Genomic DNA, 27,814 nt, shown 5'->3' with positions numbered 1-27,814 from the left:
GAGAAGGTATTGCCTCATGTCAGTTTTCATGTTGTGACAGTTCATTGTGATATTTAAGATGAATTTTCGTTTTCAAATTGTATTTTTCTCTTTCCATCTGAAACTAATAGGGTTTCTCCTCACCTCCAGTATACAGAAATATGTTCCAAATGCTTATGCCACAAACCCTCATGCAATCCTTGCATGTAAATGGCAATTTGTTCACTAGAGAAAAGCAAGTGATTTCTATCCCATGACCTCTCATTTACTCAGCTTTTTCTACCAATGGTATCAGACAGTACTGGGGTCTAGTTTGCTGCAGCTATTAAAAATTCCCTAAATTGCTGACTTTCAGGGAAATTTAAAGGTAAACCAATATGGGCTGGATGGAACTGTCACTTAGACACTCCTTTTAAAATCACTACTTGAACAAATGCTCAGTCAGGCAAGAACGGTCTTTCACATAACTTTTAATTTAGAAGAAATAGAGTAATTTATTACTTTCACACAACACAATAATAATTTTACTATTTTTTGTAATTAAAAGAATGTGTGCAACTTAAAATAGCAATATCAACCTTATAGACCAAGTCTTACATTGTTATTTTGAAATGGAAAAAACTAGGTGGTATCAACTGACACTTAAGAGATGCCTTCAATTATTTTACTTAGAGGTATAAAAGGAGGTATTCTGTTTGCTTGATTCAATGGTCTAAATATAGGCAGTCAGAGGACAACCCAGAAAATTCCAGTTGTAGATGTAAAGTTCAAGAGCTATTAATGAATCCACAGGGATAAGCCCAGGCCCCTAAAGTGAGGGACAAGGTTACTCAAGCATGATTTCAGAGTCAACAGCAGGTACTTTTATAAGATCTAGTGTACCTGTCTTATGTTCAGTGAAAGTACTGCTGATCCTCCCTGGGATATGCATTATTCAAGTGAAATTGCATCTGCAATATATTGTAGTGAGTTTGATTTGTTGATTTATTTTTAAAGCACTAACAAGATCTGAATATTACCTCCAAGTCCATTTTTTCTTTTTTTTTTTTTCTAATTTGAATAAAAAAAACCAAATAAAATGAACAAAATATATTCTGTGATTCAGCATTCTTGATGTTTTTATTTATTCATTTATGCCTCATTGCTTGTCTTGTGTCTTGTAATGTGTCTCCTGGCCATTAATTGGAATTATTGAAGCTCTTTTATGTTCAGATGGGAACCTTGTTTAATTTCATTATGTAGTTTTCTCCTTGCTGTGTTATAAATCCCTGTGGTTACTTGTAGATTCTCACACTTGTATATTATGTGGCAGCACTGTCAGTGGGAAAATGGATAGAGGGTGCTGAGAAACCCTCCATGAGCTGACTGGGAGCTTGCTTACCCTGCTTCCCAACACCTCTTTTGGCCTAATATAAGCTGTATTCAATCTGTTCTTTATAGGATGAGGGACAGGTTTGGGTTGTTCTGCACTCTTGCACTCTGCAAGAGGCTTTTAAAATCTCCCAACCCTTCAACCCCAAACCAAAATCCAGTTTGGTATATGAAAAGACTAGACCCTTCCATCATTTTTACTGACCCTTATGTGAACTGGTCTCCGAAGAAGGCTGAGACAGAGCTGAGTAATGATCCATTGTTTTTTCAGAGGCACTGTCTGGGAGTAGCTCAACATTTATTGTTGAGTAGCCCTGAATTCAGTCTGGGCCAGGGAGAATAAGTTCCTATTCCATTCCAGCAGCCAATCTTGGCCTCCATCAGCATCTTTTTTGCATATATTTCTTCCTGTTTCCTGAAGCATACCTTTCCTACCCCCTGGCTCTTTTCCTGTTCTTCCTCTCCAAGCTTGCTGCCCACCTTCTCAGTATGAGCTAGATTTTGTCCTCAGTAAATTCTTGCTTCCTGAGCACTGGACGGGAAAAAACAAACATCCCTGGAGGTACTTCCTAGCATTCAGTTAGCAAAATCTTCTCATCCTATCCTCTTCAAAGCTGGAAGAAAAGGGTAGAGGGAAAAACCTGGTCCCCTATCCTGTCCCTTACTGGGCTCTGCATGATTGCTGTGATGTGAAGCTCCCAAAATCCCTCCAGCTTGAGCTGCCATGACCAAATGGCTTGTTTTTTTTTTTTTTTTCCCACATGACTCTTGCAGAGGAGTGCTCCAGTGCTATGATGATGGTGAAATCAGTATCACATTTTCTTAAATACAAACAAAAAGAATTTTCTTCCTACTCCCACTTATAGAAATGTATTCTTATACCTACAAATGTTCTGCCAGGTAATTTTATGAGATGCTTGAGCAATGGCATGGAAAATTTAATGACAAGTACTGGTAATAAAGGAATTTATCATCTATTCACGTGTGCATGTGTTGGGAACACAGATGCAAACTGGTTGTGTATAGTTATAGTAGATGAAGCCAAAGGGAAGAAATGAAATTAAAATTAAAGTTTTTTGAATAGCACAAGCAATGGTGCAAGGAAACATTTGTAGAACTGTATGATAACATGAAATCCCCCTAACTCTCTGAAAAAGAGTGAATCATTACCATTGAAGAAAGTTTTTGAATTTAGTGCTTACACCAACTGCTGATATATTGCTTTAATGCCTTTTCTTTGTAAGCTCAGTCTGCAGAAAAACATAGATTCCATTATTTCAGCAGCATACACTGATGACCCAGATGTACCAGCATGTCCCAAATGTGGTTTCCTTTTAATCTCATTTTATAGGAGCCATAGCTCCCATTGCACCTGCCCTGCAGGTGCAGTTGTTTCCAATCATGCGGTGTAATGTATCTTGTCAGGCAATGGATGCTCAGCCTCAGAGGTTATGAAGACCTGCTTTTTTTCCCTGCATCATTGCAACATGCTGACAGCATCTGGAACAAAACCCCCGTGGCAGAGGGACAAAGCTGGGGCCAAAGTATTCTTGGCTGAGAAGAAGCAGGTGCTGAAAATAGATCCAATGAGTCCACAGTCTGATCACACTTTGCCTTTGAGAGAGCATTTCCACTCCAACCTACGCAGACACACTTCAGAAAGCATTATTCCCACATATATCTGTTTGCTGTGATGGAGAGCTGTGATTCCAGAAAGAGAAATGTGTTATTGCGAATGAAATCTGTTCAGGAGTTTGCTGTCACTTTCGGGGAAGATGTGCTGAGCTACAGCAATGGGTGGCAGTAGAAACCTCCGAAACACGAGAGCCGCGCTCGGAAGGGCTGGCTCAGCCTGCTGGACGCGGCAGCTGCGCTGCCCCGTGCCAGCAGCGCCCGGTCCAGCTGTGCCCGGTCCAGCTGCGCCCGGTCCAGCTGCGCCCGGTCCAGCTGTGCCCGTGCCAGCAGCGCCCGGTCCAGCTACGCCCGGTCCAGCTGCGCCCGGTCCAGCTGCGCCCGGTCCAGCTACGCCCGGTCCAGCTGCGCCCGGTCCAGCTGCGCCCGGTCCAGCTGCGCGGCGGGACGCGGCCAGAGGGTGCGGCAATCCCGCTGCACGCTGCCTGCCTTTGGAAAGGCATCCGGGGGGCAGGCTGGGAAGGAGATGTGATGTATGTCTCTCATTCCTCACGCTTTCCAGATTAGCAAAATGGGACTGTGAAGAGCTTCTTCTGTTTGACACAGCCAAAAGGAACTGAATAACTTAGTGCCTCTCCAGACTGTCCCTCCAGACAGTATTGAAAAGCATTCTCTAATCTGTTTCTGTTTCCTTCTTGACAAAGAAGGGTGGGATAATTGCATTTATACTGATTTTTTTTTTTTATACAGGTTATACTGGTTTATTTAGTTAAATGTAAGAAATAGTGAGGTTCCTTCCAGAATAAGGTAAAATTAAGCAAGAAGAGTCAAAGGGGTTTTGCCTTTAACCAGCACTGTACAAGGAGGGAACTCCCAGGACCCTGAAAAGTGTCTGTTTGTTTAGAGTAAAAGCAAATAACATTATGACTTTGGAGATATCCAGAAAGGGAGGCACATCAGCAGAGAGAGCAATTGATGTGGGGGAGGGAGAATACAGTGATGTGGTGAGGGTTAAAAGCACAGTCAGCTCGTCATATGATATCTGAAATCCAGATCTTCCTTGGGTAATGTAAGATAGTGCAATGAGAATTACACCAAGTTAGATACTATTTTGGTCATAATAATCTTTCATTTTTAGCTACTGGAAATAAACTTATGACTGAAAAGCATCTATTGTTCATTCCTATCCATCTCTGACATCTCTCACCCACTTCCCCAAGAATGATTTCCCTCATATATTTTACCTTGAAAACTACCCCTTTTCATGAATTGACTGAGAGTTATCACTCATCTTATTCCTGAACTCACATAACATTTTTCTTCACAGGTTAAAAATACAATATTGGCTTCACCGGAAGCCATTAATCTTTGTCCAAAAAAGTCAGTAGTCCCAGTATAGCCTCTGACACCAGATAACACAACAGATCATCACAGAAGGTATTTACAGATATTTCATTTGTGACATTAAAGATAAATACTTAGCAGCTCACGGACCAGCTCTTCTGTTTTCCAGAAAAGAAAAGTTGATTGGAGAAAGAAGGCAATGAAGGGTCACAATCTGTTACGTCTCACAAGGTAAATGCCATCAAAGTGAAACATATCACAGATGGTAAATGTGCCCCAGAGGCTTCCTACAAGTCTATCACATGGCCATGAAATGCTGCTGCCTGCTCCTCAGGTCCTCCTGTGCAAAAACCCCTCCTCTCCTTGTATCAACTCCTTCTCCTGCAACGCAGTGAATTCCAGGGAGAAGTTTGTAGCCCCAGACTAAAACCAGCATTTTTATTACACTTACCTTACTTTGATATTTGGAGACAGCAAGTTGGGAAATGACACACAGGGAGAACTTCCCCCCAGCATGTGCTATCACAGCTGGTTTACATGTAGTCTTAATGACCCTTCTAACTGAATTGATAGAAATTCACATTTATCTCCAGGTATTAAGCTTTGTTCCTTCTTCAGTTACTGATTAAAGATGTAAAATCTGATGGAGGGTTACAGCTTCTTACTTGTTATTTCAAATGAGGATGCTCTTGTAAAATTTGTTTATTCTGTATCTTATTAAATAAAATGACAATAATATGTATTTTGAAAAGATTTGGGAAAATGAAGTGAATCTGAGTGTAAGATTAAAAGATCTTGAATTTGAATTCTTTATACACCAATTTGTCTCAAAACAGTAAAACCACCTCCTAATTGAGGCTGAAAAGTGTCTCAATGAATTATCTCATCTCATGTAGAATCTGTTTGCTTTCTGGCACAATATGCATGTATATATTTGATTTGAGACCTGGCTGTTCAAACTGATATTAGTGTGAATTAGCCCAAAAATACTCTTTTACAGTGAAGAAGAATTATGGTAAAGTCCTATTCCAAATCAACTACAGCAATCATGTATTTATAATAAGCAAAGAATTAAGAATATAGCATTGACATTGGTTTTTCTCTGTAGGTTTTCCTTTTCCTCAGTCTTTCTTTTCTGCTTCCTCCTTCTGTGATTTAGACAAGCAAATGGTTTTATCACGAGACACAGACATGCACAAAACAAACAGAACATGATTTCTGGCATTTAAAAATATTAAATATATATAAAATTTACAGTTGTTCCTCTTTTATTTCTGTATGGATAAATATATACATACATAATATATTTACACATATACATGTGTATATACATATATATACATACACACACATAAAGACACATAAACTCACATAAATATATAAACATTCATAAAATTATAAATACCAGATTTTTAAAAGATGTTGTCAATGCTTCATAAATATTTTACAAAATTCACTTTGACATATTCAAACCCCAAAGCATAACATTCATCTGCTTCCCTTACTGTTCAGTCGTGATTTATTTCCTATCTGGCAAAACTGATTTATCACCTCTCTTATGATTTGGATTATGTCACTTTTTAATACACTGAATCCTTGATTTTTACCAAAGCTAATTTCCTTTTAAGATTTGTCTGAAGCAGTCTATTATAATATACTCCTCCAGGATCTGCATTTAAATTGATTTGTCACTATTTTCCATTCCATTGACCTAAGCCCTGTCCTCCTCGAATATTTTAGTGCCAAGCTCTGCATTGAGTGTGATGGTGCTCAGTTGCAAGGAGGAAGCCAAACATGGCAATGACAGGTGCAGAACCATTCTGACAAGCAAACTCCTCCATATTTCAGATAGTCTCACCTATGCAGGTGAGTTACTGGGGGTCACAAAGGATACAAGAGCCACACAACAACCACAAAAACTTTTGAAGGGATTCTGGCTAAGCAGGTTAATGATGTCCACTCCTGGTCAGGATCTGGACTTCTTTTCAGGGATAAAGGCTGAGATGATTTTACTCCTCATGTAGATTTGAAATTTTCTTTAGATTTTTTTTTCTTAATTGTAGCACCTCAAACAACCTAGTACCTTGTACTAATAAAAAGGGATATGAACCTGATACAGAGAAAAGAACAGTGCTGACTCAGCTACTATCACCAATTTTATGCAATTCCCTTATTTAGCATTTAGACGTTCTATTCAAGAACAGCACATCCTTGTTCCTTGGTGAGCAGATAACCCCGTAAAATACAGAGAAGATGTGGAGACTCTGGGCACTCACCTCCCCAAGTGCTGAGGGCAGCAGAGCCTCTAGTCTCCTGTATACATCTTCTTGGTCAGCTTCTTCTGGGAAGAGCTGGGGAGCAGCACTGGCAGCTTTGGCAGGTGAATGCCTCTTTCACACTTGCAAATGGTCAGTTGCTTATAAATAGGATTATCTGTCAAGTGAGATGAGGGTAGTAGTGTGACCCTGAAAGGCACATGCATTTCAGACCACATGTGCAGCCAGGATGCTGGATGGTGGCTCCTGTGGCTCTTCAGGGAGTTCTGACGTTCTGACATGTCGATCACAGCTGCAAAGCCACATGGGGTATTTGTGCTACCTTAAACAGAGATTCACTACCTTTATCCAAAGAAACAAAAGCTAGACATTTCTGCTAATAATGCTAATAACCTCCTTCCAGAGAATGGGGAAGCAATTTCATTCACAGCTCATAACAACTAATTTGATTGAAACAAATAATTTTTTAAAATTCATCTTCTGAACTCTGTTCGCTTATGTCATACTTTCTAAATATTTTGCAATCTCTGTTACTTTCTTTCAAATTTTCTCCACTGCTTTTCAATTACTCCAAAACAGAATTTAATACTCTAACCAAAACTCAACAGTATTGAACAAAGTGGACCATGAACTTCTTAGAACACAGGAAATGTCTCTACATCCCCAGTATCTGACTTGCCATTTTCTCAGCCAGTCAGTGTCACTTTCAAGCATTATGAAATATTTCTGCCTATCTCACTTGTTAACATTTTGTGTTTGAATGTTTGCTTGAGATCCAGAGGGTAATTTCTGCCATCTCAGACAGAATGTGGGTGGAAGTGGCTAAGTTGAAGATAGCAAGATTCAGAAAGTCTGTATCCCACCATTGCCCAAATATGACAGTCTGGTTTCTAAACACAGGCAGACAAGCGCACAAAAAGCATTCTGCCCTGTATCCCAGACCTGCTGGGGTTCATACCCAGGACAGAGACAAATACCATCCTCACCCAAGTCTGTTAGAAGTCCTCAGACACTAAACATGGAGCAAAATGCAGTGCCCACGGAGATTTCTACTGAGCAGCCTGGATGGGGGAGGATGAGCCATGTCTCCATACACCCGTTTGATTTTTATTGATCTGAGGATTTCTTGCTTCTGTGGGTAATTTGTTTTAGCTTGGCTTGCAATGTCAAGCCCAATAATGTGTGCACGTTGCAATTTAAGATTGTGTATACATGGATGATTACACAGCACAATAATTTGTTAAGCCACACTAATTTAATGATATGCTAATAAATTCACTATTAGATTTCCTCTTTTCTTAAGAGCATGTGATTTAACGTGTGTTGATTTAGCATCAGGTTGACTCTCCTTTAGCTTGCGATCACATTTTCTTTGTTCTGCTTTTTCTCAAAAGGATATTCTGTCACATCTGAGTACAACATTTAGTATAGCATTTAATACAGCATTTTTTGTTTATTCTTCACTGAACTACATCACATTGAATTTAGAAAGCATGCTTGTTTTCTTGGGATTGCTGTGAATTTTTGGCCATATCCTCTGCAGAACCTGTAACTATTCCCGGGTCAATGAATATAATATTCCCACATCACATTTTTTAGTAAATCATTTTTTAGTAAATATAATACTCCCACATCACATTTTTTAGTAAATCATCAAAGTTGTCAATGAAATTGCTGAATAGTACTGAGAGCATGTTAGATTTTTCTCCTTCTCACACCCCAAAAGGCCTTCAGATTTCACAAAAGGTCAAACATACAGCCATATTTAAAATAATATTTTTAGACTTATCAGTTTTAATTTTTGAAAAGCTTTGTTTAGAGAATATTTTTCCTAGTTTTATATGAAAAGGGTACAGTGGAACTGAATCAAAAGCCTCAATGAAATGAAGATCTATCACAGCCTACTCTTTTTTATTTAATTCCTTAGGCCATTCATCATGTTAAAGAGGAAAATTAAATTGGCTGACATGATAAGATGTTGGCAAATGAGCATTGTCTAGTTTTTATCACTGTGTTATCCTCTACCTACCTACTATCCTCTACCTACTTATAAATTGCTTGTTTAAAAAGTCACAACAAAATTTGTTCAGGGATTGTGTTAGGGCTGCAATAGGTTATGTAAGGTACTTGTCTACATTTCAAAATTTTCACACTTCAGCTGTGCTGCTACAGTTAAAACAATAGCAGCCTTCCACAAACCCACTGTCAGTGTCAGTGCAGTTCAATTGGAATAAATATGTTAATTCCAGAGCATGTACTCTGCACCTGATTATTTGGTTCAGCAATTGAAATAAAATATGTCACATCTATGCCCCAGCTTTACTTGACCTTCCTAATTCATCAGCGATGCCTGTCCTCATTTATACGGGTATGCCTGTAATACTGAGCTGACATTCAGCCATCTGTGAAGCTGTTGTACAAGAAACAGCTTGCTTGTTAGTCCTGAGATCTTTTCCAGATTGCAGGAAGGATCAGCCTATTTTAGGGAACTCATGAAGGCTAAGAGAAGCTAAGAGGCTACTGGAATTTCAGCTAGAAGTGATAAAGGCCTTGGTTCTGACATAATAGTGCAGAACTGCTGTAAGTGATGCTCCATGCCTTAACATCCAGTGTTAGGATATAGACAAAAACAACCACTAAGTTGCTCTAATGACCTCTCATTAAAACTGCTGACATACAGCTGGAAAATTTTGAGCCTTCCACAAGAGATATTAGAAATGAAAATTCCTTCATAGCAGCAATGAGCCATTAGAGTATCAAGTGCTGAATTTTATTGGTTTTACTGCCAAGACCTTTCACAGCCTCTTTGAACATCACCTGTCCAGGGTGTGCCTAGCACCAGCCATTAAATCAGAAGATGTCAACTTTCACCTCCAGGTGGTTCAGGATGCCAAAATTCATCACCTCTGTGTTAAATTTTCAAACAAATGTTCTTTCTTGAACTCAATCCCTTCTTGGGAAGACATCCCTGAGAGTATCTTCCACTTCGTTATCCCCTCTTTTTCTGATGGCTGCAAAACAAATGACAGTTGATGGGATGCTGGGATGCTGTTCTTCATTTTAATTAATAGCATCTCACTTTTTCCCATCAGTTTCTCTCCTGTGTCTGCCTATCTGTTGCTTCTTATCTATTGGTTGGACTGTAAACTCTTTGTGGTAAGGGAAAAGTTTAAGTTTGTAAATGTACAGTGTTCAAATGTGTAAGTGGTCCATAGCTAGAGATCCTAAGAATTAATATATATAATACATGAGCAATAAAAAGTTACTGATTCAAGCAACTAGGCACTTTTCTATGCCAAATAAGTTTATATTTTCATATTATTTCTGATACCTCCTTTGTTTAGATTAATCTTTGTTTCATGCCTGTCATGGCTTTTGTCTAATCAAGAAATGTGGTAAAGTATTCATCAAATTTTCTGATGAGTTGCTAAAGCCATTCCCAGAAGGAAACTTGTCTGAACTGAAAACTGTGAAGCAGGATAGAAGCTCTTTTTGGTTATCCTGTTGCAAACAGTAAAAACACACAGAGATGTTTCAGGATTCACTTTGTCAGAACAAATCCATTCAGTTACTTCTGCCCACTAATGACTGCATACAAGTAATTCAGTTTTGGGGTTTTTACAAGCAAAAGACACTAGTATTCTTTCTGTTATGATACACAATGTTCTCACTCTAAATCAATGGATGACATTCTATACCTATAGTATTAATGGCTGTAAATCAAAACACATAAATGAAATGGCATAGCTTATTCCATTATTTGTTACTTTTCATTAAATTTGATATGCATCTTCCTCTGACTTCAGCTAAAAATCCTATCAAAATTATTTTTATAATTTATTTCCTAACACTTCAAAGGCTACAAGCCTAAAGTAATGGTTTAGTGTTGTCTACAAATTGCCTAGTTGGAAATATCAGATTTTAACGAATGCAAAATTTGAAAAGCAATAAAGAGTATACTCTATTTTTTCTCAAAAAATTTAATTGCAGAATTATTTACAGGAGATGAACATAAACAATACATAAACCAATTGAAAGAGGCAGCTTCATAAAAGAGCCATGGGGCAAAATAGTGAAGCACATTTTCTTACAATCAGCTGGAGATGAGTAGAGAATCAAGAAAAAAAGAATAACTCAATAATAAAACAATTTTCAAATATGTCTTCAAAGTAACAAATAACATTCTGGTAAAGAAGATATTACTGAGAAGCAATAAATTATTGTAGCAATGAAACAACATACTGTACATTCAATTTAGGTATCCTGCATGCTACTAAATAGAATTTATCAAAAGAACCATAAAAGCATGAGAAAGAATTACATAAAATAGTTTAATTCTAGTGAAGTGTAGCTTTATACATATGGTGAATATTTGGCACTCAGTTCATCCTCATTGTTGATATGATTTCTTATGTATATATATATTTATATATATTTATATATACTTTTAATGATAACTAAACAGCTAGTTTCCTGGTTCTAACATTCCTTGAAGTTCTATAGGAGGCATTTAATTTAGTCCTTAGGCCACACTTGATTATTTTGGCATGTGCATGGTAAATGAAAGTATGAGTTTTGTCTCTGTACAGAAAAACCTGCACAGTCATAGTGGCTTTTCTTCAGGAAAGAACAGTTTTAACATATATAAGCCAGGCTACTTGAAAGGGAATTTTATTTCAGTCAGGAATTGAATGTATAAATTGAACTAAATAATACATGCATGCTGAGCCCTTTTAAAATGAGATGGCCATTTTATTAAACCTCCAAAGGGTAAATCAAAGCATGGATATGAGTATGTGGATTCCATGGTAATTATAAAAAAAGCTGGCATGTCTGTGTGAGGACTCTCTTCAGAGGCTCAAATCTACTACTGAGCCCTCTGCATGACTCTGACTTATCTGAAAGGAAAAATGAGCTTCTACAAAGTAATGGCACACTTGCTACCTTGAGCATGGAGTCCTTCCTACCTCAGACTTGCTGAGTCAGATATTGATCTGAGTTATATTGATTCATATCTGATACTTCTTTCTGGTTTCAGTTTCTGAGCATTGATTCTAATACAACTGGGATCAGAACACAGACCGGTGCTCTGCAATAAGCCATCTCACAGATAAGAAACTTTTATGACAGTGAAGCTTTTGGAATGGGAAATAGTGTGTTGAATGAAAGAGTGGCAAGGTAAGAAGAAGAAAATTCCTCACTGATGGACTGTGTTTGTGAATGATGACTATATATTCAAATAAGCCTCCTCCTCATTTATGCTTAGGTGAAAATATCTATGTTTTTGTACCTAGAGAAGTAAAAAATCCTGTCCAACAAAATCAATTTAGAAAAATAACAATTTGGCCTTAATAAAATATAGAATTAAATTGCCAGCTGATGAAAACTGTTCTGTGTTTGCTCAGTTAAAGAGCAAGCTATGTAGACAGACTAATTTACCTTAACTATGATCTGACTTCAAAAGCCGTTCTCTTCTGGCAGTGAAGGGTAACGGTTCAAAAGCTGGGTGTGGAAAGGTGGATCAGTGAACATGCAGTCTTCTTCTGCCATCATCTTTTATGAAATGCAATATGAATTTAATGAAAAAAGATTTGGAATACCATTTTTAGATACAGAATAATATAATTGTTTATGTTGGAAAAGACATTCAGTAATGAATGCCATGGCCCCTTTCAGCTATAGGAATTTTATTTCATTAAGAGGAGCTGAATCAGCTCACCTATGCTGGCCAAATTTTCTTTTGGGCAACATTCCATTTCAATTTGGGTTTTATACTTGCTGTCCTGAACAGCCTATTATGTAGTTAAACAGCTACAGCATTATGCCATAGAGGTAGCTACATTTCAGAGATAAATTAAGCAATTTTGGTGGATACAGAGGGCTTAATTCCTGACAGGACTTGTATATGCATATGAGTATGCCATGTTCCTGAAAGATGGTCCCTGGAGGTGAACATGGTGAATAGCTGCTGATGAGCCATGGGGCTGCAGTAGGAAGTGAACCTGCCACAGCCATCAGTGTTGAGGATGAGCTGCAGGAAAATGGCACAATCTACAGTGTGAATGTGAGTGTTGGCTGTGGTTCCTGGGTCTGGTTCTCTGGAACCTTGACAGTGAAAAATCATTACGTGTATGTATTGATAAATGTATATATCCTCATTCTATTCTGCGCCGTATGAAATGGTGGCCCCTCATCCACTGATCCTGTTCATGCAGAGAGGTGCCCCCATTGCTCTGCTATGAAAGAACCCTTCGGGTCAGGTCTGAGTCTCATGAAAGAGCAGCTGCCCAAACCAAAACACAATCATCCTGCCTCAGTGCTGTGCCCCACGTCTTCCCTCGTGTTAGCTGGGCTGGAGGGCAGACTTGGGGAGAGAACAGGGCACTTGGGGAAGGCTGCTTGTGCAGCAAGGACCCCGAATGGACCTCTCCCGCTAAGAAAGTGGGGAAAATGCACTTGCAAAGGGGAGACTTGCCAAGATACCTGACCAAGAGGGCTCAGCTGCCAGTGCCATCAGCTCCTGTAACTGGCATCAGCCAGGAGTCTGCTCCGGCACCCTTCCAGGGAGCTCCTCCACTGCTGGGACCTCACGGCCCTTGTCAGGAACAGAAAAGGCAAAGATTGTTCTGGAAGAATAATTTGATGCTCATCACTTCCTGCCTACTCCCTAGGGGATGGTATGATTGCCCTGATTGCCCTCATCTCTGCTTTGCTCAGGTCTTCCTCTTAGTCCTTCAGCACAGGCTCAGACTTTGAGGTCCCAGATGCTGGAAGTGTGCTGTGGAAGGAAACTCCCAGCAGCATGGGGACAGGTGGGAGAACCTCCAGCATCCTCCATGCTGGGTTACCTGTCCCAGCTGCAGCCCAGCCTGGAGTTTGTGTGTTGGCTAATAAAGTGCTTGGAGATCCTTCTGGATGAAAGGCACTGTGTAAGTGTAGGTGTCAACCTGTCATACACCAGGAAGCACCTCTCTAGACATTAAGGGGTTTGCTGATATTCCTTACCTCATGCGCAGTTGGTGGGTGGTATTTCTGCATCATAAGATGCTCAAGGAACAGTAATGGGAGTAAGGTTGTTTCATGATTAATTTAAGCTCCCTTTCACTGAGGCTCTGGTTTCACAGATTTTCAGTGCACACAGCTTGACACCTGGAGCTGCCAAAGCAGCTTCAGACTCAAATCGGCATGCACAAGCCAGCACTTGATGGGTCAGCCTCCAGTGTGCCCTCGCCACTGGTGCCAACTCTGGAATGCTGAGGAGGACAGCAAACCCACCAGCTGGGCAGGGCAGGCCCAAGGCTTTGAGTGTAAAAGGCTGAGCTGGGCTGATGTGGAGGTCTGTGGCTCCGGGTGAGGGGCCTGTGTGGAGAGGGCCTGGGACAGAACGGTGACACTGCCTGAGGTGCCACCAGGCCAGGACCTCCCAAGGGCACTGCTTCCACAGGCCACGAGGAGACACCCGCACCACGTGTGACACTCCTCATGTAGCAGTCACTTGCGAAACCACCCAATGACCAAACATTCCTTGAATATATTCTAGATGCAGTGCTGAGGAAGTAGAGTACTAATTTACTGATACAGCAGGATGTGGGCTTATTTTAAAACAAATAATTTCCATTATATGAAATATATGTTATATCTATTTATATATATGAAATTCACACATTTTCCTATGCACTCTTTAATTCCTTCCTGATTGATTTCAAATCTAATATAGTGTCAAGGTTTAAGCATGAATTAAAATAGCATTTTTTGGTATTAAACTGTACAACATTGTTCATGTCTGCATTCTGCCAAAGGCCATTCTAATCAGGTGGACATGAAATAATAAAACACTTCATAATGTACTTCACCAAATTGCAAAAAATTAAAATCTAAAAAATATATACAAAGGAAAAATAAATATGGCAAATAACAATTTTACCATTCAGGCATTTTTCCTTATTTAAATTTTCTGAATTCTGTTTTATACTTGTCTTTTACAGGCAATGAGTAAATGAACAGAGACTTTCTATAGTTTTAATGTGTTAAAATACATATTAGCCCAATTAATATTTAATTAAACACTAGACTGTTTTAATATATTCAGCCATTGTGAGTGGTCTATACCATGAACTCTCAAAGGAGAAAGCATTCTAGTTCCTATCTTTCTGTTTATTTATATTCCTCTGACTTTGGTTTTGCAACTGACTTTTATTTTTGTGATGTGGGGTCAGATTACAATTTATCTGAATATAAATGTATTAAGATACAGTGTTTCTCATGTCAGAGAATGAAGCAACCTGATTTTGATTTATTTGCAAGACAACTATTATAAGCATAATGTTATCTTTCTAAACTAACCAGGTGTACAATATATAAATTGAAATGGCTAATTTGCCTTAAAGGTTAAAATGTTACCTATACAAGAATTTAATAAATTGCATTTCAAAATGCAGTGTGAACAGACAACATTATCAAATTTGTTAGTAGGCATCTAATTTACTTTTGATTTTTTTCCAATTGTTTTTGTGGGTTTTTTTTTTTGTTTGTTTGAACAAGCTGGAACAAACAGAAATCATAGATTTATAAATCTTAGACTGAGAATTTTCTTATAACAGCATGGGAAATGTAGAACACAAACTCCTCCAAGTCAGCATTATTAGGCCAGCTGGGGTCTCAGTTTTTCTGTAATTTGTTTGGTTTACAATTTGTCTTCATAAAGTCTGACTACTGGCACAATCAGGTACAGCTTGTCTTAATTGCATGACCTCTTGCTGCAGGTGGGGAGAGTTCAAGTGAGTAAAGTGATTCCTCCTGGAAGTGTACAGAAAATTAGATAAAATATGTTAGCTGCCATATGTATATATGTGTAGAGGTGTGTGTGTCTCTATTTTAAATTTCTTCAATCTAGGAAAAATACTGGCTTTGGTTTTGTGTGGATATCTAATTAGCAGCTCCACTTTAACATATCAGTTTTCAAGACTAAAGATGCCAGCCTCTGCATGTCCTTCTGTATTTAAAAGAGTACAACAAATATAGGAAGTAGGATCAATATTGTACACTGCCTAGGATTCAGCTCTTTCCTTAATAGAAAATGCCTTGAAAACACAAGGAATGGGAAATATAATGTTTTCATCTATAGAAGAATATTTCAGGGATTTATTATTTTTTATTCCTTTTTTTTTAATTTTTTTTCTTATTTTTTTTTTGCATTCTTGAAGGGTATACATTCGTCTTTGTTTTTGCTTCAACTATAGTTTAAGGCTATTTGGTAAAGTATATATCAGATACCAGGCTCAATTTACAGGGCTGTCTTCTCACAGGAACTTCTCAAAACTTCATCTCTAACGATTTGTACTTTGAAGCCAAGCATGCTTTATCAGTTGTCCAAAGACAGAACTCATGCTTAATACCACACACTGTAGGAAAAAAGAAGGAAAAAACCAAGCAACCAAACAAAAGAAAACAGATTTGAAGCAATGTCAGATCTGCATAACCTATGGTACTTCACGTTTTTACTCATCCATCAGGCTGCAGGGTGTGTGGGATTTGGATTTAAAGTGCTCAATAGGTGAAGAACCAAAGTGCTTGAGTATAATTAAAGAATTGTTCTGCCTATGGCTAAATACATTGCATTTGTTAAAGCAGGTAAACAGGGAATGTGGTAGCTGGGGTTGCCTGTCTCACTGGGTTCTCATTCTTTTCACCTAAATTTGTATTCAGTAAGACTCAAACCTTGATATTGGGGGCTGCATGTTGCTCATTTTATTGCGTCTTCACCTGAAGACTTCTAAGTACTGAATTGCTTGGTTGGCTCTGGAAGGTAGATGAAGTGGAATAATTCTGTTCCAACTTGTTTTAAATGAAAGCCTCTTGACTGTGGTAGCTACCACTTATATCTTCTGACAATATGAGGCTTGAAAATATATTATTTTCCATATATTCCATGGCTGGAAATCACTTATCTCTTGAGTCAGTTTGTTTTTTTTTTCCTATGTCTGAAGCAAGCAAGAACCTTATTCTTGCCATAAATGATACTGCATAGAAAAATAGTTCTAAAAAAAAATACAATTGTAAACCACAGTTCACCTTTACCTTAACATAACCATTTAAACTTATATATACTTACCACTCACATTCATATTTCTTAAACTGTTTACAACATCACAACTGGCATTTTAAACAAGCAAGATTTTTTTGTTCTCAAGGATACCCTGGAAACTCAATTGTTATAACAATTTGAGAGTTTGAAATAGTACATGTAGCACAGCTCTTGAAATGAAAGAGAGAAGGTTTTAAAATAAATATTAACATGTAAAAGAACTGTTAAAAATGCAATGAGTGGTCCAAAGGAGCAAGTGTAACTTTTTCTTTACTCATCTTACTACAGAAGATCTAACTTTTTAAGGCTTCCGTTTTCCTTTCACCCATCACTCAAGTCCTCTTGCATTACAATTTTGCTTAGGTTTCAGAGTGTCGTTATACTGCTAACAGCAAATGTTTATTAGTGGATGTTCCCACCATCACCGGACTTGTATGCTTCTTGGTTTCTGATGAACTTTGGAGTTTTAGTGGCCGGATATCCCTGTTCATCTCCAGAAACTCGAATGAGATGAGAGGCCTAATGTTATTTTGCAGTAACAAAGATGAGAAGAGTGGCAGAGCGCATGGGTAAATATGTTAGCTGGAAAAGAAACTGAAGGTCAAAGAGATAAATGGGTTCTTTCTTTCCTGCTCTTTACATTTGTAGCACCTTCTACTTGGATTAGCTAATGCCTCTAGTGAATGGTGAGATGCACCCATTTATAGTTTGTTATTCTTATCCCTAATTATCACACATTTTATAAAAATATAAATAACAAAAGTAAGCTGGGTTCCATCTCAAGAGGTGTTTCTTGTTGTCCTCTGAGAATATATTGGATAAGTCAGGTCTTGACAAGCCCTATCCATTGTAGCTGATTGTAAGTCAGACAATAAATACAAAAAGAAGTCGTTCTTGCGGTGAACTCAGCAAATTCTGAGGAAATCAAAAGCATTCCACTGTGCTTATGGCACAAAGAACACAACATCAAGGGCATATTTAGTGGAGAGAATGAGACAAAAATTACCAGGTAAGTGACAAACTGTACAAGCATTTTGTTTAAAAAAAGGAACTCTGCAGCATTCTGTCTTTAAAGCCGGGTTTGAGCCTCTGGGATATAGATCTCAATGCTGTCTGCACGCTCTGTGGCTGAATTCTGCCGGAAAGAGGCTGCTCGCTTGGCAGCCATCAGCCGTCTTCTGGCTTCTTGCCGTTGTCTGTCAGGTAGGTCCAGAGATTTTTCTCTTGTGATTGGAAATTTTCCTTTTGGGGGCTTCTTTGGTACAGGAGGAGGAATCTTTCTTTCTTCCTGCAACAGGGCATTAAAACTAAGAGTGAGCTGCACGTAAAAGGTACTTGTCAGCAGAGCATGCACATCAAAGACATGAAATGCAAAATACTGATTACATACATCAAGCATGCTCAGTTTGTGCTTGCCCATCAGCTGGCTAATGGATTACATGAACAGCTATCCACACTAGGGACACTGACAAAACCCTCTTATTTGACAACCATTATGCATTCTGCAGTCCTGCGCCTGAAAAACGACTGCCCTTCCTTCCACCATCCTTGCAGGTATTGGCACATGCAATCTGCACACCTCACTTTCATATGGATTTGTTTGATTTAAGATGACACATTATTACACTCATTATAAACAGAAACAGGCACTGTCTCTCCAATAAGAATTCAGCGCATCTGTGTGGTCTGATCAAGTGAAAAGACTCTCTAACATTAGCAGGACAGGATTTTTGATTAAATTAATCATCCTGAGTTTAGCCTCAGCTGGATATGAGATAGCAGCTGTGTATACATGTCTATTAGTTTAGTCTCCTCCAGGAATTGCTCTATGGAAACATTCAAGCACCAGCCAGAGAGAGAACACAGGGCTAATTGTTCTGCTTGCAAGCCTGGGCCATTTTAAAGAAAATTATGCTGAAGAATTATCAAATTATGAGGTAAAGTCAGTAGATTTTGTTACCAAAGGAGCTGTAAATTTCTCTGCAGGTGTTAAATCAAGAATTGTTTTGATCATTTAGAGACACTGTAAAATATCACATGAGGGCCTATAAACAAGGCATTGTACACTAATTTAGGTTAGAAGAGATGGACCTCTGGAAGTGATTTCATAGTCTCCATTCAAAGTGCACTTGCAGTTACATGCAACTTTGAACTTAAATCAGGTTTTTTGTTGCTGGTTTTTTTTTTTTTAATTTCATTTTTAATACTGGACTGCATAGCCCTGAAGATGAAGGCTCCATAAGTTCGTTTGTATAGGTAGAAGCTATAATATAGATATTATTGCTATATAATTTCTTAAAGTAATGACAATAGTCCAGAGTATGGGCTGTTCCTTATGGAGAACACAGTTAATTTGATGCACAGCAAGATTCAAATAATACAAAAATTGAACTGATACACTTATGGTTTACAGACTTCTCATTGTTTTTGTGGTTTATTTTGTTTTGTTTGTTTGGGTTTCTTTGTTTGTTTTTTGGTTTTTTTTAACTAATTCTGACTCTACTATCCAAATGCAATAGCCAAGACTAAATAACTAAGGTTATTTAAAAATATAGTTCTGCATTAAACAGGAACAGTGCAACAGCCTAAGATGATATTACCCATGATTGCCAGTTCTGCCTGTCTTTATTTTCTCTATCTCCTGTTTTCATAAAAGCTCCATTCCTGTCATCCCATCTTATTTTCTTTTCCACTTTTAGTTATTTCCCTCTTAGGAATATCACTGTTGCTGTCACTATAATAATTTCTTACTTCCAGTTGCCACTAGTAAGCAAGAGTTGCAAACTCACCATCCACCAACCCGTTGGCTGAAAATTAAAATCCAAGAGGAGCATGAAGAAATGAAAAAGTTGTCAAAAATGCCTCCTAATTCCTCCCAAACCAAACAATTATTCACCTGAGGCCAACAGTACTGACTCAAACCAAATGCTGTTTTCATCTGACTGATACAATAATAAGCAAGGATAGTGAGGCAATCAAAGTAAGGGATGAAGTTCTAGAAAAGGGAAAGGCAGTTTCAGAATTACACTACTTTTATTTTTCACCTTTGGTTTGTAAGCATCATGTGGGGCATCTCCCAGGTGGTGGAGTTGCTGGGCAGAGGTGCAGCACTTTGTCCCCCAGAAGTATGTCAGATGAGCTTTAGTATGACCTATGCCATGTTCTGTCACGTGGTTTTCTCTCATTCTGGTTCTATTATCATTTGTGTCATGCTGGCAGGGTTAAGCACTGCAGTGTTCAAGTTTGAGCTGGCCCAAATGTAGCAGAGTGCTGCATTTACCTTGTGTGAATTCTTGGGCTATTGTCTTCTGTCTGAATTAATAAGAACATACTTCTGTACTAGTCATTAGAATGTGAATCAAATAATTTGAGCAAAAGTGTAATGGAGTAAACTAGCTTAGCAAAATCCATTTTATTTATAATTCAGCTCAACCTTGTTATAAAAGACAAGACTCTTCACATCTGATGAAAGTTTCCATGTAAAAATTGGGCCATGCCAATTAAATACTTCCCAGGGTTAGAAGCCTATTGTGTTTCACCTATTGTATTTAACACAAGGAGACTGCAGAACTACAAATCGGGAGTAAATGGTTTGCTTACCTTCCTTTCAGGTGATTCTATTATTTTCCATTCATTGAGTTTCAAGTGGTGCAGTTCATCAAACTTCATGCTGACGTCTTCAATTGAGAGCTGCAGTAAGTCCCAGAAACCTGCAAGGTCCTGGGAAGTTGGTCTTGGCATAGCACTCGGGTCCTGTGGTGCACAAAGGAAAGGATGTGAGTACTCCAGGAGGCTTTCAGTGGCGTGCATCGAGGCAGAAGGGCAAGGTGCCAGATTCCATTGCTGCAGCACTGCTCAGCGCCAAGGCTCTGCGTGCTCTGCAGCTGGGAGCTGTGACTGGAAAGCTGTGCCTCCTACACAGCCCAAACATGAATGAGTTGGATGTCACACGCGAGCTTTCCTGTATTTATGGGATGGGAAGTTCCTTAGCACCATATGCTGTGCTGACCTGCATTTATAAAGAGGAACAAGCTGACAGCCTCTGTCTGCTGATTATTAAAGGCAAGGGGAGTGTGGTTTGTAATCCAGCCAGCCTGAAGTTTTCCTGCATAAAAATTAGATTCTCAATAGCTGATTAAGACAAAACAATGCCACAAAAACATCACCTTATGCTGAACTTGATGTTTACATTGTCTTGGGTTTTCAAATGTATATATGAAGTATAAAATCTTGAAGGGATGCTTGAATTTTGCTCTCCAGGGAGTTGAATCACACTAAAGAACTGGGAAGACATTACCGCCAGGTACTACAATTAAGAGGCTCTATGTGCATAAGACTTAATGGAGCAAACATTGGTGGTAACAATTAGCAAGATGACCCTGTATTTGATAATTAACCTGATGCCAATGCTGGATAAAAATTGTATTATAAGGTAGTATATGGACACTTAACCCCATACTCTCTGGGCACTGGTACTAGTTCAAGAAGAGAGCTTTGCCACTTTATTGAAATAGGGCTTAATTGGTAAATATGTCTGTGAAGGTAATGAGGAAATGCCTTTTCCCTTCCAGGACAGGAGGAAGCCATTATGATGGGCTAAAGAATGGAGCTGGGAGAGAGGACGTCAAAACCATGCCAAACAGACTCTGGATCTCTCCCTTCCTGGCCAAAACTGTAAAGACTAGTTTGCTATGTCAGCACCACTGCTGTTATGGCAGCCTCTGTTCCCCACCTTTTTCAAATCTAGTGGTCAAAGGCATTTTATATTTAAACACAACCCCACAGCTGTCTAGAACCTGGAAGATGTCAGCATTGCTATTGAATTCCTCCTCTGAATCACACATTTCTAATGGTTTTAAACTAGGAATTGCTCATCAAACTTGGGTTTACAGATGCCACTGTGGTAGATTAGTCCCTGGAACTGAACATGACCCATATGTGTCACCCATATCTAGACCCCTACTAAAATCTGGGCCAAGAGCAACTTATGAGTCTTCTTCACTGGAAGAAAGTTTCCTTTTAATAGGGTGCTTCAGAGATTTAAGAGAATGGGCCATATAGATTATAACAGACATCTGGGAAACATTACAACTCCAGATTAGTGTTTACTGAAAACAACTTCATTGGATGGATCCAATTTGTTACAAAACAGTTTAAAATTTATGTCAGTGGGGTTACTTACTCTACAGAGGTCAATATTTCAGGCTTTAGGAACTGACTCCCTGTGTGAAATTCATGAGGAGAGTCCCACAGCAGTCTGTCTTGCAATCTGTTGTCTCCTGCCTGGTCTCCTCACTCACTCTCCCTAGTTTTCTCTAAATAGCCAGAAAATGATGCCACTCATTGCAGGGGCATTGCCTTCTGAATCAAGGCTAATTGCTGTTCTGTACCTTTGTGCGCCCCACTCTGCTCACAGTGTTTGTGAAGACCATGGCCTCCAGCACAACTCTTGCAGAGGGTTGTGCCGTGTGTGCTCTGGACACAAGAGGGCTTCCTCCTGCTTCTTACACATCCACAGTTCATGAATAAATGCTAGCACAAATGAGTACTATTACAGCCAACTAAGTTTTGAAAAGATTGGCTTAAACCTGCTTCTTCTCAGAAACTGCTTATTCATTTGTATCTTGGAATTCAGCTTTGCAGCCTTCCTTTTAGAAGAGGCCTAAAGCAAGCAACGAGCACCTAGATGGTGCTCAAGCTGCTCTGTTTTAGCCTGCAACCATGGCATACAAGCAGGATCTGTGCTGACTAGAGAACATGGAGGAGGACACTTCAAAGAAAATAAAGGGTGTTACAAAAAAGTAATGTTAATAATGCAGAAGTGACTAGTGATTAATCAGTAATGATGTTTTTCTAATCAGTTAGTGGGAACAGTATATATGTAGGAGATAGACAGCCAGAGTCATAAAAAAGAAAATTTCATTGAAGCTTACATTTCTGTGAATTTACCCTGAAAGTCTTTGATAAGAACTCCTAACATGGAGTATAATCAATCACAATAATGTGCCATTTGAAGTTCCCATGATCCTTTAGGAAAGTCCATATGTGACCTTCATGGTTAAATTTCAGTCTAAGTAAATATATTCCTCTAAAACCCTTGTTGCATTTTGAATTGTTGTTCTGTGTCCTACATTTGAGCTTATAGATGCTGAACCCTGTCAGAGTAACTGCTGTGTGGCAGCCCTGTATGTGCTGGATGTTTTGGAGAGAGGGAGCGCACAAGCTGGCAGCATTCCTCTGGGGCACTGAGATGCTGCCTTAGGAACCTATAGAAACCCTGCTGTAGGTATGCACTAAGTGACAATTTAGCAACAAACTTTATCATTACGTATAGGAAGAAAAGCCTCGAGGCATGAATGACCCACAGTCAGTTTTGCAGTTGCTGCTTTCTGCAGAGCCCATTATTGATTTAATGAAAGTGAAGGATATTCAGAGCCTAAATCTTGAGAGTGGGGTAAAGCCGCTGTTATGGACTTCAGAGGTTTATTATCCAAAAGAGAAAAAGAGAAGTAAAATCTTGCCATCTTTTTGGTTATGTTGTCTACAAAGTTGTAGATTTCTCCTTGCACTCTCTCTTGCTTTTGCAGTAATTAATTGTTCTGTCTCCCCAACAGCTGATGGCTGTGCTGAGCAGGAGCTGACTTGCTATTACAGTAATTCTCTCGAGCCCAAGTGCTTGGCCCACTTGAAGATGAATGAAGTGGAGTGGAGGTTAGGCTCTCCAAATATTAGTTTGCACAGCTTAATCAATCAGGTAATGGAGGGCATTTTTAAATTTGCAGAGAGAAAGTTTCAGACAATGATGAAGATTCCCTTCTTTTAGTATGAAACAAATTACTAGATAGGGAGCAGGCATGATATAATTGACAATACAGATGTGCTCAATTCTTGCTTGTCAGACTTTGTATATTTCTTCTGTTGTTTTGTAACAGCTTTTAAAATTATTGTTTTGACAGAGTTTTTGATAACTGGATTCTTTCCTAATGAGGACCATGTATGTTAATATCAGAAGGTATCAGAAGGTATGATATTTTTTTGCATTATTTTCTCAGTATTATTTCATTGCAGGTATTCTGAATGTTTAACTTTATGGATGGAAAGTAGCAAGTAGGTCTTTGCAGAATGGATGTTCTGCCTTGGAAGTTATGTGACAAATCCCAGATAGCAAAGAAAAGGATGTAAACAGATGTGTAGGTTATGTTTGCTGTCATGCACACAACAAAATTCAGTACTTTCAAGGTATGAAGTTTAGGGACAGTCAAGAGGAAAAGGTACACTTGATATTTGAGAGAGGCAAAGAAAGGTTTTCTACTGCCAGCTGTAGCTAGAAGAATTATGTTCTTCTATTGGTTGGTATCATCTTGCCACAGCGTTTGTATCACTGACGGCTGATGTCATATTAATGAAGATAACATTTAGAACTGAATTAGTCTCTAATGAACTTCCAGAACAATAGCAGTAACACTCATAAGTAATATAACGTATCTGTTCCTTTAGCCCCAGGACATCTCTTATATAATTGGTAGCACAAATTATCCAATTTAATTTGATGAACATTATAGATATCTCATTTCCATGATCAGTTCTATTTTCAGGTAGGCAGAAAGTTGGATCATGTATTCTCCACTATTCTATTTTATGATTTTCCACTGATTTTAATGTGAAAATTTCCCCCTTTCTTACATAAAATATAGTTGTTGTATTAGGGTATTGCAAAAATAAGACATAATCTTATGTCTCAGAAAACTTGCATTTGTTCCCTTCTCATTTCTTTTTGTTTCATAAAGACAGCAAAAAGAGAAAAGCAAAACATAATCAGACTGAAATGACTGAAATAATATATATGCTTAAAAAAAAAATCTAACAACATCATACATAAGGACTAAGTTTAAAAAAAGGGGCAAGTAAATGTGGGACATGAAAATAACATTTACTGCTCAGGTGCGCTACAGTTGTTTTTGAAGTAAAAATATTAAATTCTAAAATTTAAAGTGACATTTTGTGGAATATTATGGATGAATAAATTTAAACTCTCCAAGAATAACCAGGCAAAGAGACTTACCAGATTTTGCTGACAAAGCCAATAAAATTGCTGGAATTTCTGAGACATGAGGAGCTGAGCACTTCCAACAGCACTTCGGATCTTACCTAGGACTAAGCATACAGATAGATTACTACCAATAAATGTTTTTTGGCAGTAAATAAAATATCCAGCTCAAAAAAAAATGCAGGTGAAGTTATTTAAAAATAACTGGTTATTTTAAAATGGAAGCAAATATTTGGTTTTGTTGTTTGTGATTATGCACATAAAACATTTTTTAAAAATACTGAGGTATAGGAAAACTCAGTGGCACGTTATCTTTTGGCAATAATGAATGAATAATAAATGACATATTAATAAGTCAAAACAGACTATATTCAGCTTTCTGAAGTGGGCATCCATCAATCCATATGATTTTGAAAACACTTTTAAATTTCAAAGTAAATGACACCTCTCCCATTTACATTTGCTCATGTAAATTGAGAGCTGTTGAAATTGTCTTGCCTCAAGAACCAGTTGGATGTCTGTTCCTTTTGATGTAAAAGACACGTATATCTTAGATTATACCTTCTGGTTCTGCAACTGCAAATTACTTCACTCACTATGCTTGTGTTAATTATCCTTGGGTGAGATCTCTTTATCTGTTCTGAGGGTAAAGTTACTACATTCATCTGTAATATAACACATTCCTACCATAAGGATTAGATTCTCTCAGGAATTACATCTCTGAGACATGTTTTGGCACACCCACTAGGAATTACAGGTTGTCTGCTCAGGAAAATAGAAAAAGTCCTCAGCACAGGAGCTTCAGACAAAGTGGGACACAAGCAGGTGCTCCAGGACTTTGCTAAAGCAGTATCAGCTCCCATGGTTGTGTTGGTATTTCCTCACTGTCCATGTACATGCACATAGAGTATGCACTGGAGAAAATGACCAAAGTAATTTTACTTTGTTTCCAAATGACCAAACTAATTGAATATATTTCCAAGAGTCATCTGTCTAAATTAAAATTTTTGAATGTGTTATAATCAGTGATCTGAGTTCAGCAGCTCAGCCATGTTAGGTACTTCATTTTAGATTAGCCAAATTTCTTCCTGAATATGCCTCTGTCCTTCTGTTGACAATACTACCTAAGGGGATTGGCTTATCTCTAAGAAATGAACTCATCCTGACTCCCACATCTGCTGGGATAAATACCACATTATGGTAGGTGGCACCATGCTTTTCTATTCCTTCCTACATATCTTCCCTGCAGTTCCTTTCCTCCACATCCATCTCTATGATGAAAAAAGCGCATTTTAAAAAGCATTATAAGTTGTGGTCTAAATGAAAAATTTATTTTACCAGGAGAATTTCCAGATCTTTAAATAATGTTAAAGAGATAGAGAGGTGGAGTAAGGGTAGACAGGAATTACTCTGATATATTTTACTTCAACTTGGAGAAACCAAGTTTGATAATTCAAAAAGTATGGTAAGTGTAAATGTGGAATAAAGCTGGTACAGCACAACTGATCTGCAGCTCCTGATCTAGGAAATATTAAAATGTGGCAGGGCTTAACATTTTGTTGTTATTTGTAATAAGTACAAGAGGGCATGTGAAAACAGTATTTTGGTAGTAGATTTTACATTTTAATTCTGCTTTCTTTAGACCAGTGAAACATTGCTCACCTCCAAGTAGTAGCAAGAGATAATTTGAAAATTTTGGGTTCTAGTTAAAGTCTCAGTAACTTTCATGGCATGTGCTAATATGTAGAGCTGTGGTTCTCAAACTCTATTCCATTTTCTGTTAGACAAACAGTGCAGCTGTGCCACAACACTAAATTAAACAGAAATATACATAATTCATCAGTTCTGTGTGACATCCATTGTTAAAGGGTTAAGTGGTTCAAGGCTGCATGAGTAATTCACTGAGGTTTGTTTTTGTTCTGTTGGCCAAATGAAATAAATCATTTTAATTGGTTTGGGGTTTTTGATCACCAATCGCCTCACTTTTCTCTACAGTGTTATTAGCATAAAGGAAGGAATATTTGAGTGTTAAAACCTGAATAAACATACTAAAACATAAATAAAAAAGAAACGTTTCATTTGATCTGACACAAATTGCTTTAATTAGGTTTTCAACATTTTTAATAAAGGCAATGACTTTAGTGACAAACAGCTTTGTATCCTCCTTTTTTCTCACAGTGATCAGTAGCTTAGACATTAGAGAAACTCCCAGTGTGGGGTCAGAGGTCCTCCTTTTCCAGCATGAGGAATTATGCTCTAGCAGGTCCCTGACATCACCTATTCCATGCTATGTTCAATGATTCACTGGACAAAAAAAGAGTGAGGTTGATTCCACAGGCTGATGATTGTAATGGTTATCTCTAATGAGTAAAGTTCAGTTTTAGTTTCCTCTGGTGAATTTTACAGTTCATAGCTCAAATACTTAGCCTGAGTAAGGGACATTGGTTGTCTTCTGCAGAAATACAGATTCTGACAGATTCTATACATGTCTGATATTTTCTATTGAACCTCAGCTACCTACATTAGTTTAATCTTCATTATCATGAAGCATCATGTCAACAAGCATTAGTGGTTTAAAGCCCAGTCAGACTGGTCAAGATTTAGGCACTGGCAATGTAGCATTTTGGTGGGAGACATATTTGTCAGGGATATAAGGCTGTGATGGTTACATGTGTCACTGAGTCACAGTGCTGAATATACATGTAAAATTACAACCCTAGAATTTACTAAAGATCTAACTCTATTTCCATTTTAATAAGTAAATCAGATGTAATAAAACAGAGTTTAGAATCTCTCATATTCATGCTACTCAGCCTTGCTGTAATTAAATTAAAGTATTAAAACACTTCAACTCATAATCTTTAGCACAATATTAATAGACATCCAAAACCTTGTTATTAATTTCATGCATTGGGGAATTATTCTGATGAGTGCAGATTGATTATCTCCATGAAAGAATGATGAATGTTAGAGACTGAAGAGATTGAGATGTTTGGTGATGACTAGAAGATTTTTCTTGTAAAAAAACTCATGATAAAATATACCAATACATATGAATAGGCATAATCTTCACATAATCCA

General features: G+C 38.1%; 1 protein-coding gene across 30 annotated transcripts in view; it reads right to left on the bottom strand.

Annotated features, from left to right (window-relative positions):
- Positions 1–10,562: 10,562 nt before the first annotated feature.
- DLGAP2 (DLG associated protein 2) overlaps positions 10,563–27,814 on the bottom strand; it is a 450,420-nt gene continuing 433,168 nt past the window's right edge. For 27 of the 30 annotated variants that reach the window (XM_031504438.3, XM_085574578.1, XM_021551143.3 and 24 more), the window contains 4 exons: positions 24,749–24,840; positions 20,287–20,439; positions 19,476–19,493; positions 10,563–17,974 (listed from right to left, as the gene is read on the bottom strand). In XM_031504438.3, the coding sequence (XP_031360298.2) occupies positions 17,756–17,974; positions 19,476–19,493; positions 20,287–20,439; positions 24,749–24,840 (482 nt within the window). In that variant the 3' untranslated portion in view covers positions 10,563–17,755. The remainder of the gene's footprint in view (positions 17,975–19,475; positions 19,494–20,286; positions 20,440–24,748; positions 24,841–27,814) is intronic. The other 3 variants (XM_021551158.3, XM_077782385.2, XM_085574585.1) reach the window with 1 other exon arrangement.

This window comes from Lonchura striata, chromosome 3 (genome assembly GCF_050655825.1).
Source record: "Lonchura striata isolate lonStrDom1 chromosome 3, ASM5065582v1, whole genome shotgun sequence".
NCBI lineage: Eukaryota > Metazoa > Chordata > Aves > Passeriformes > Estrildidae > Lonchura > Lonchura striata.
The sequence above is the reverse complement of the archived record's forward strand: the minus strand, read 5'-3'. Positions and strand labels throughout refer to the sequence as shown.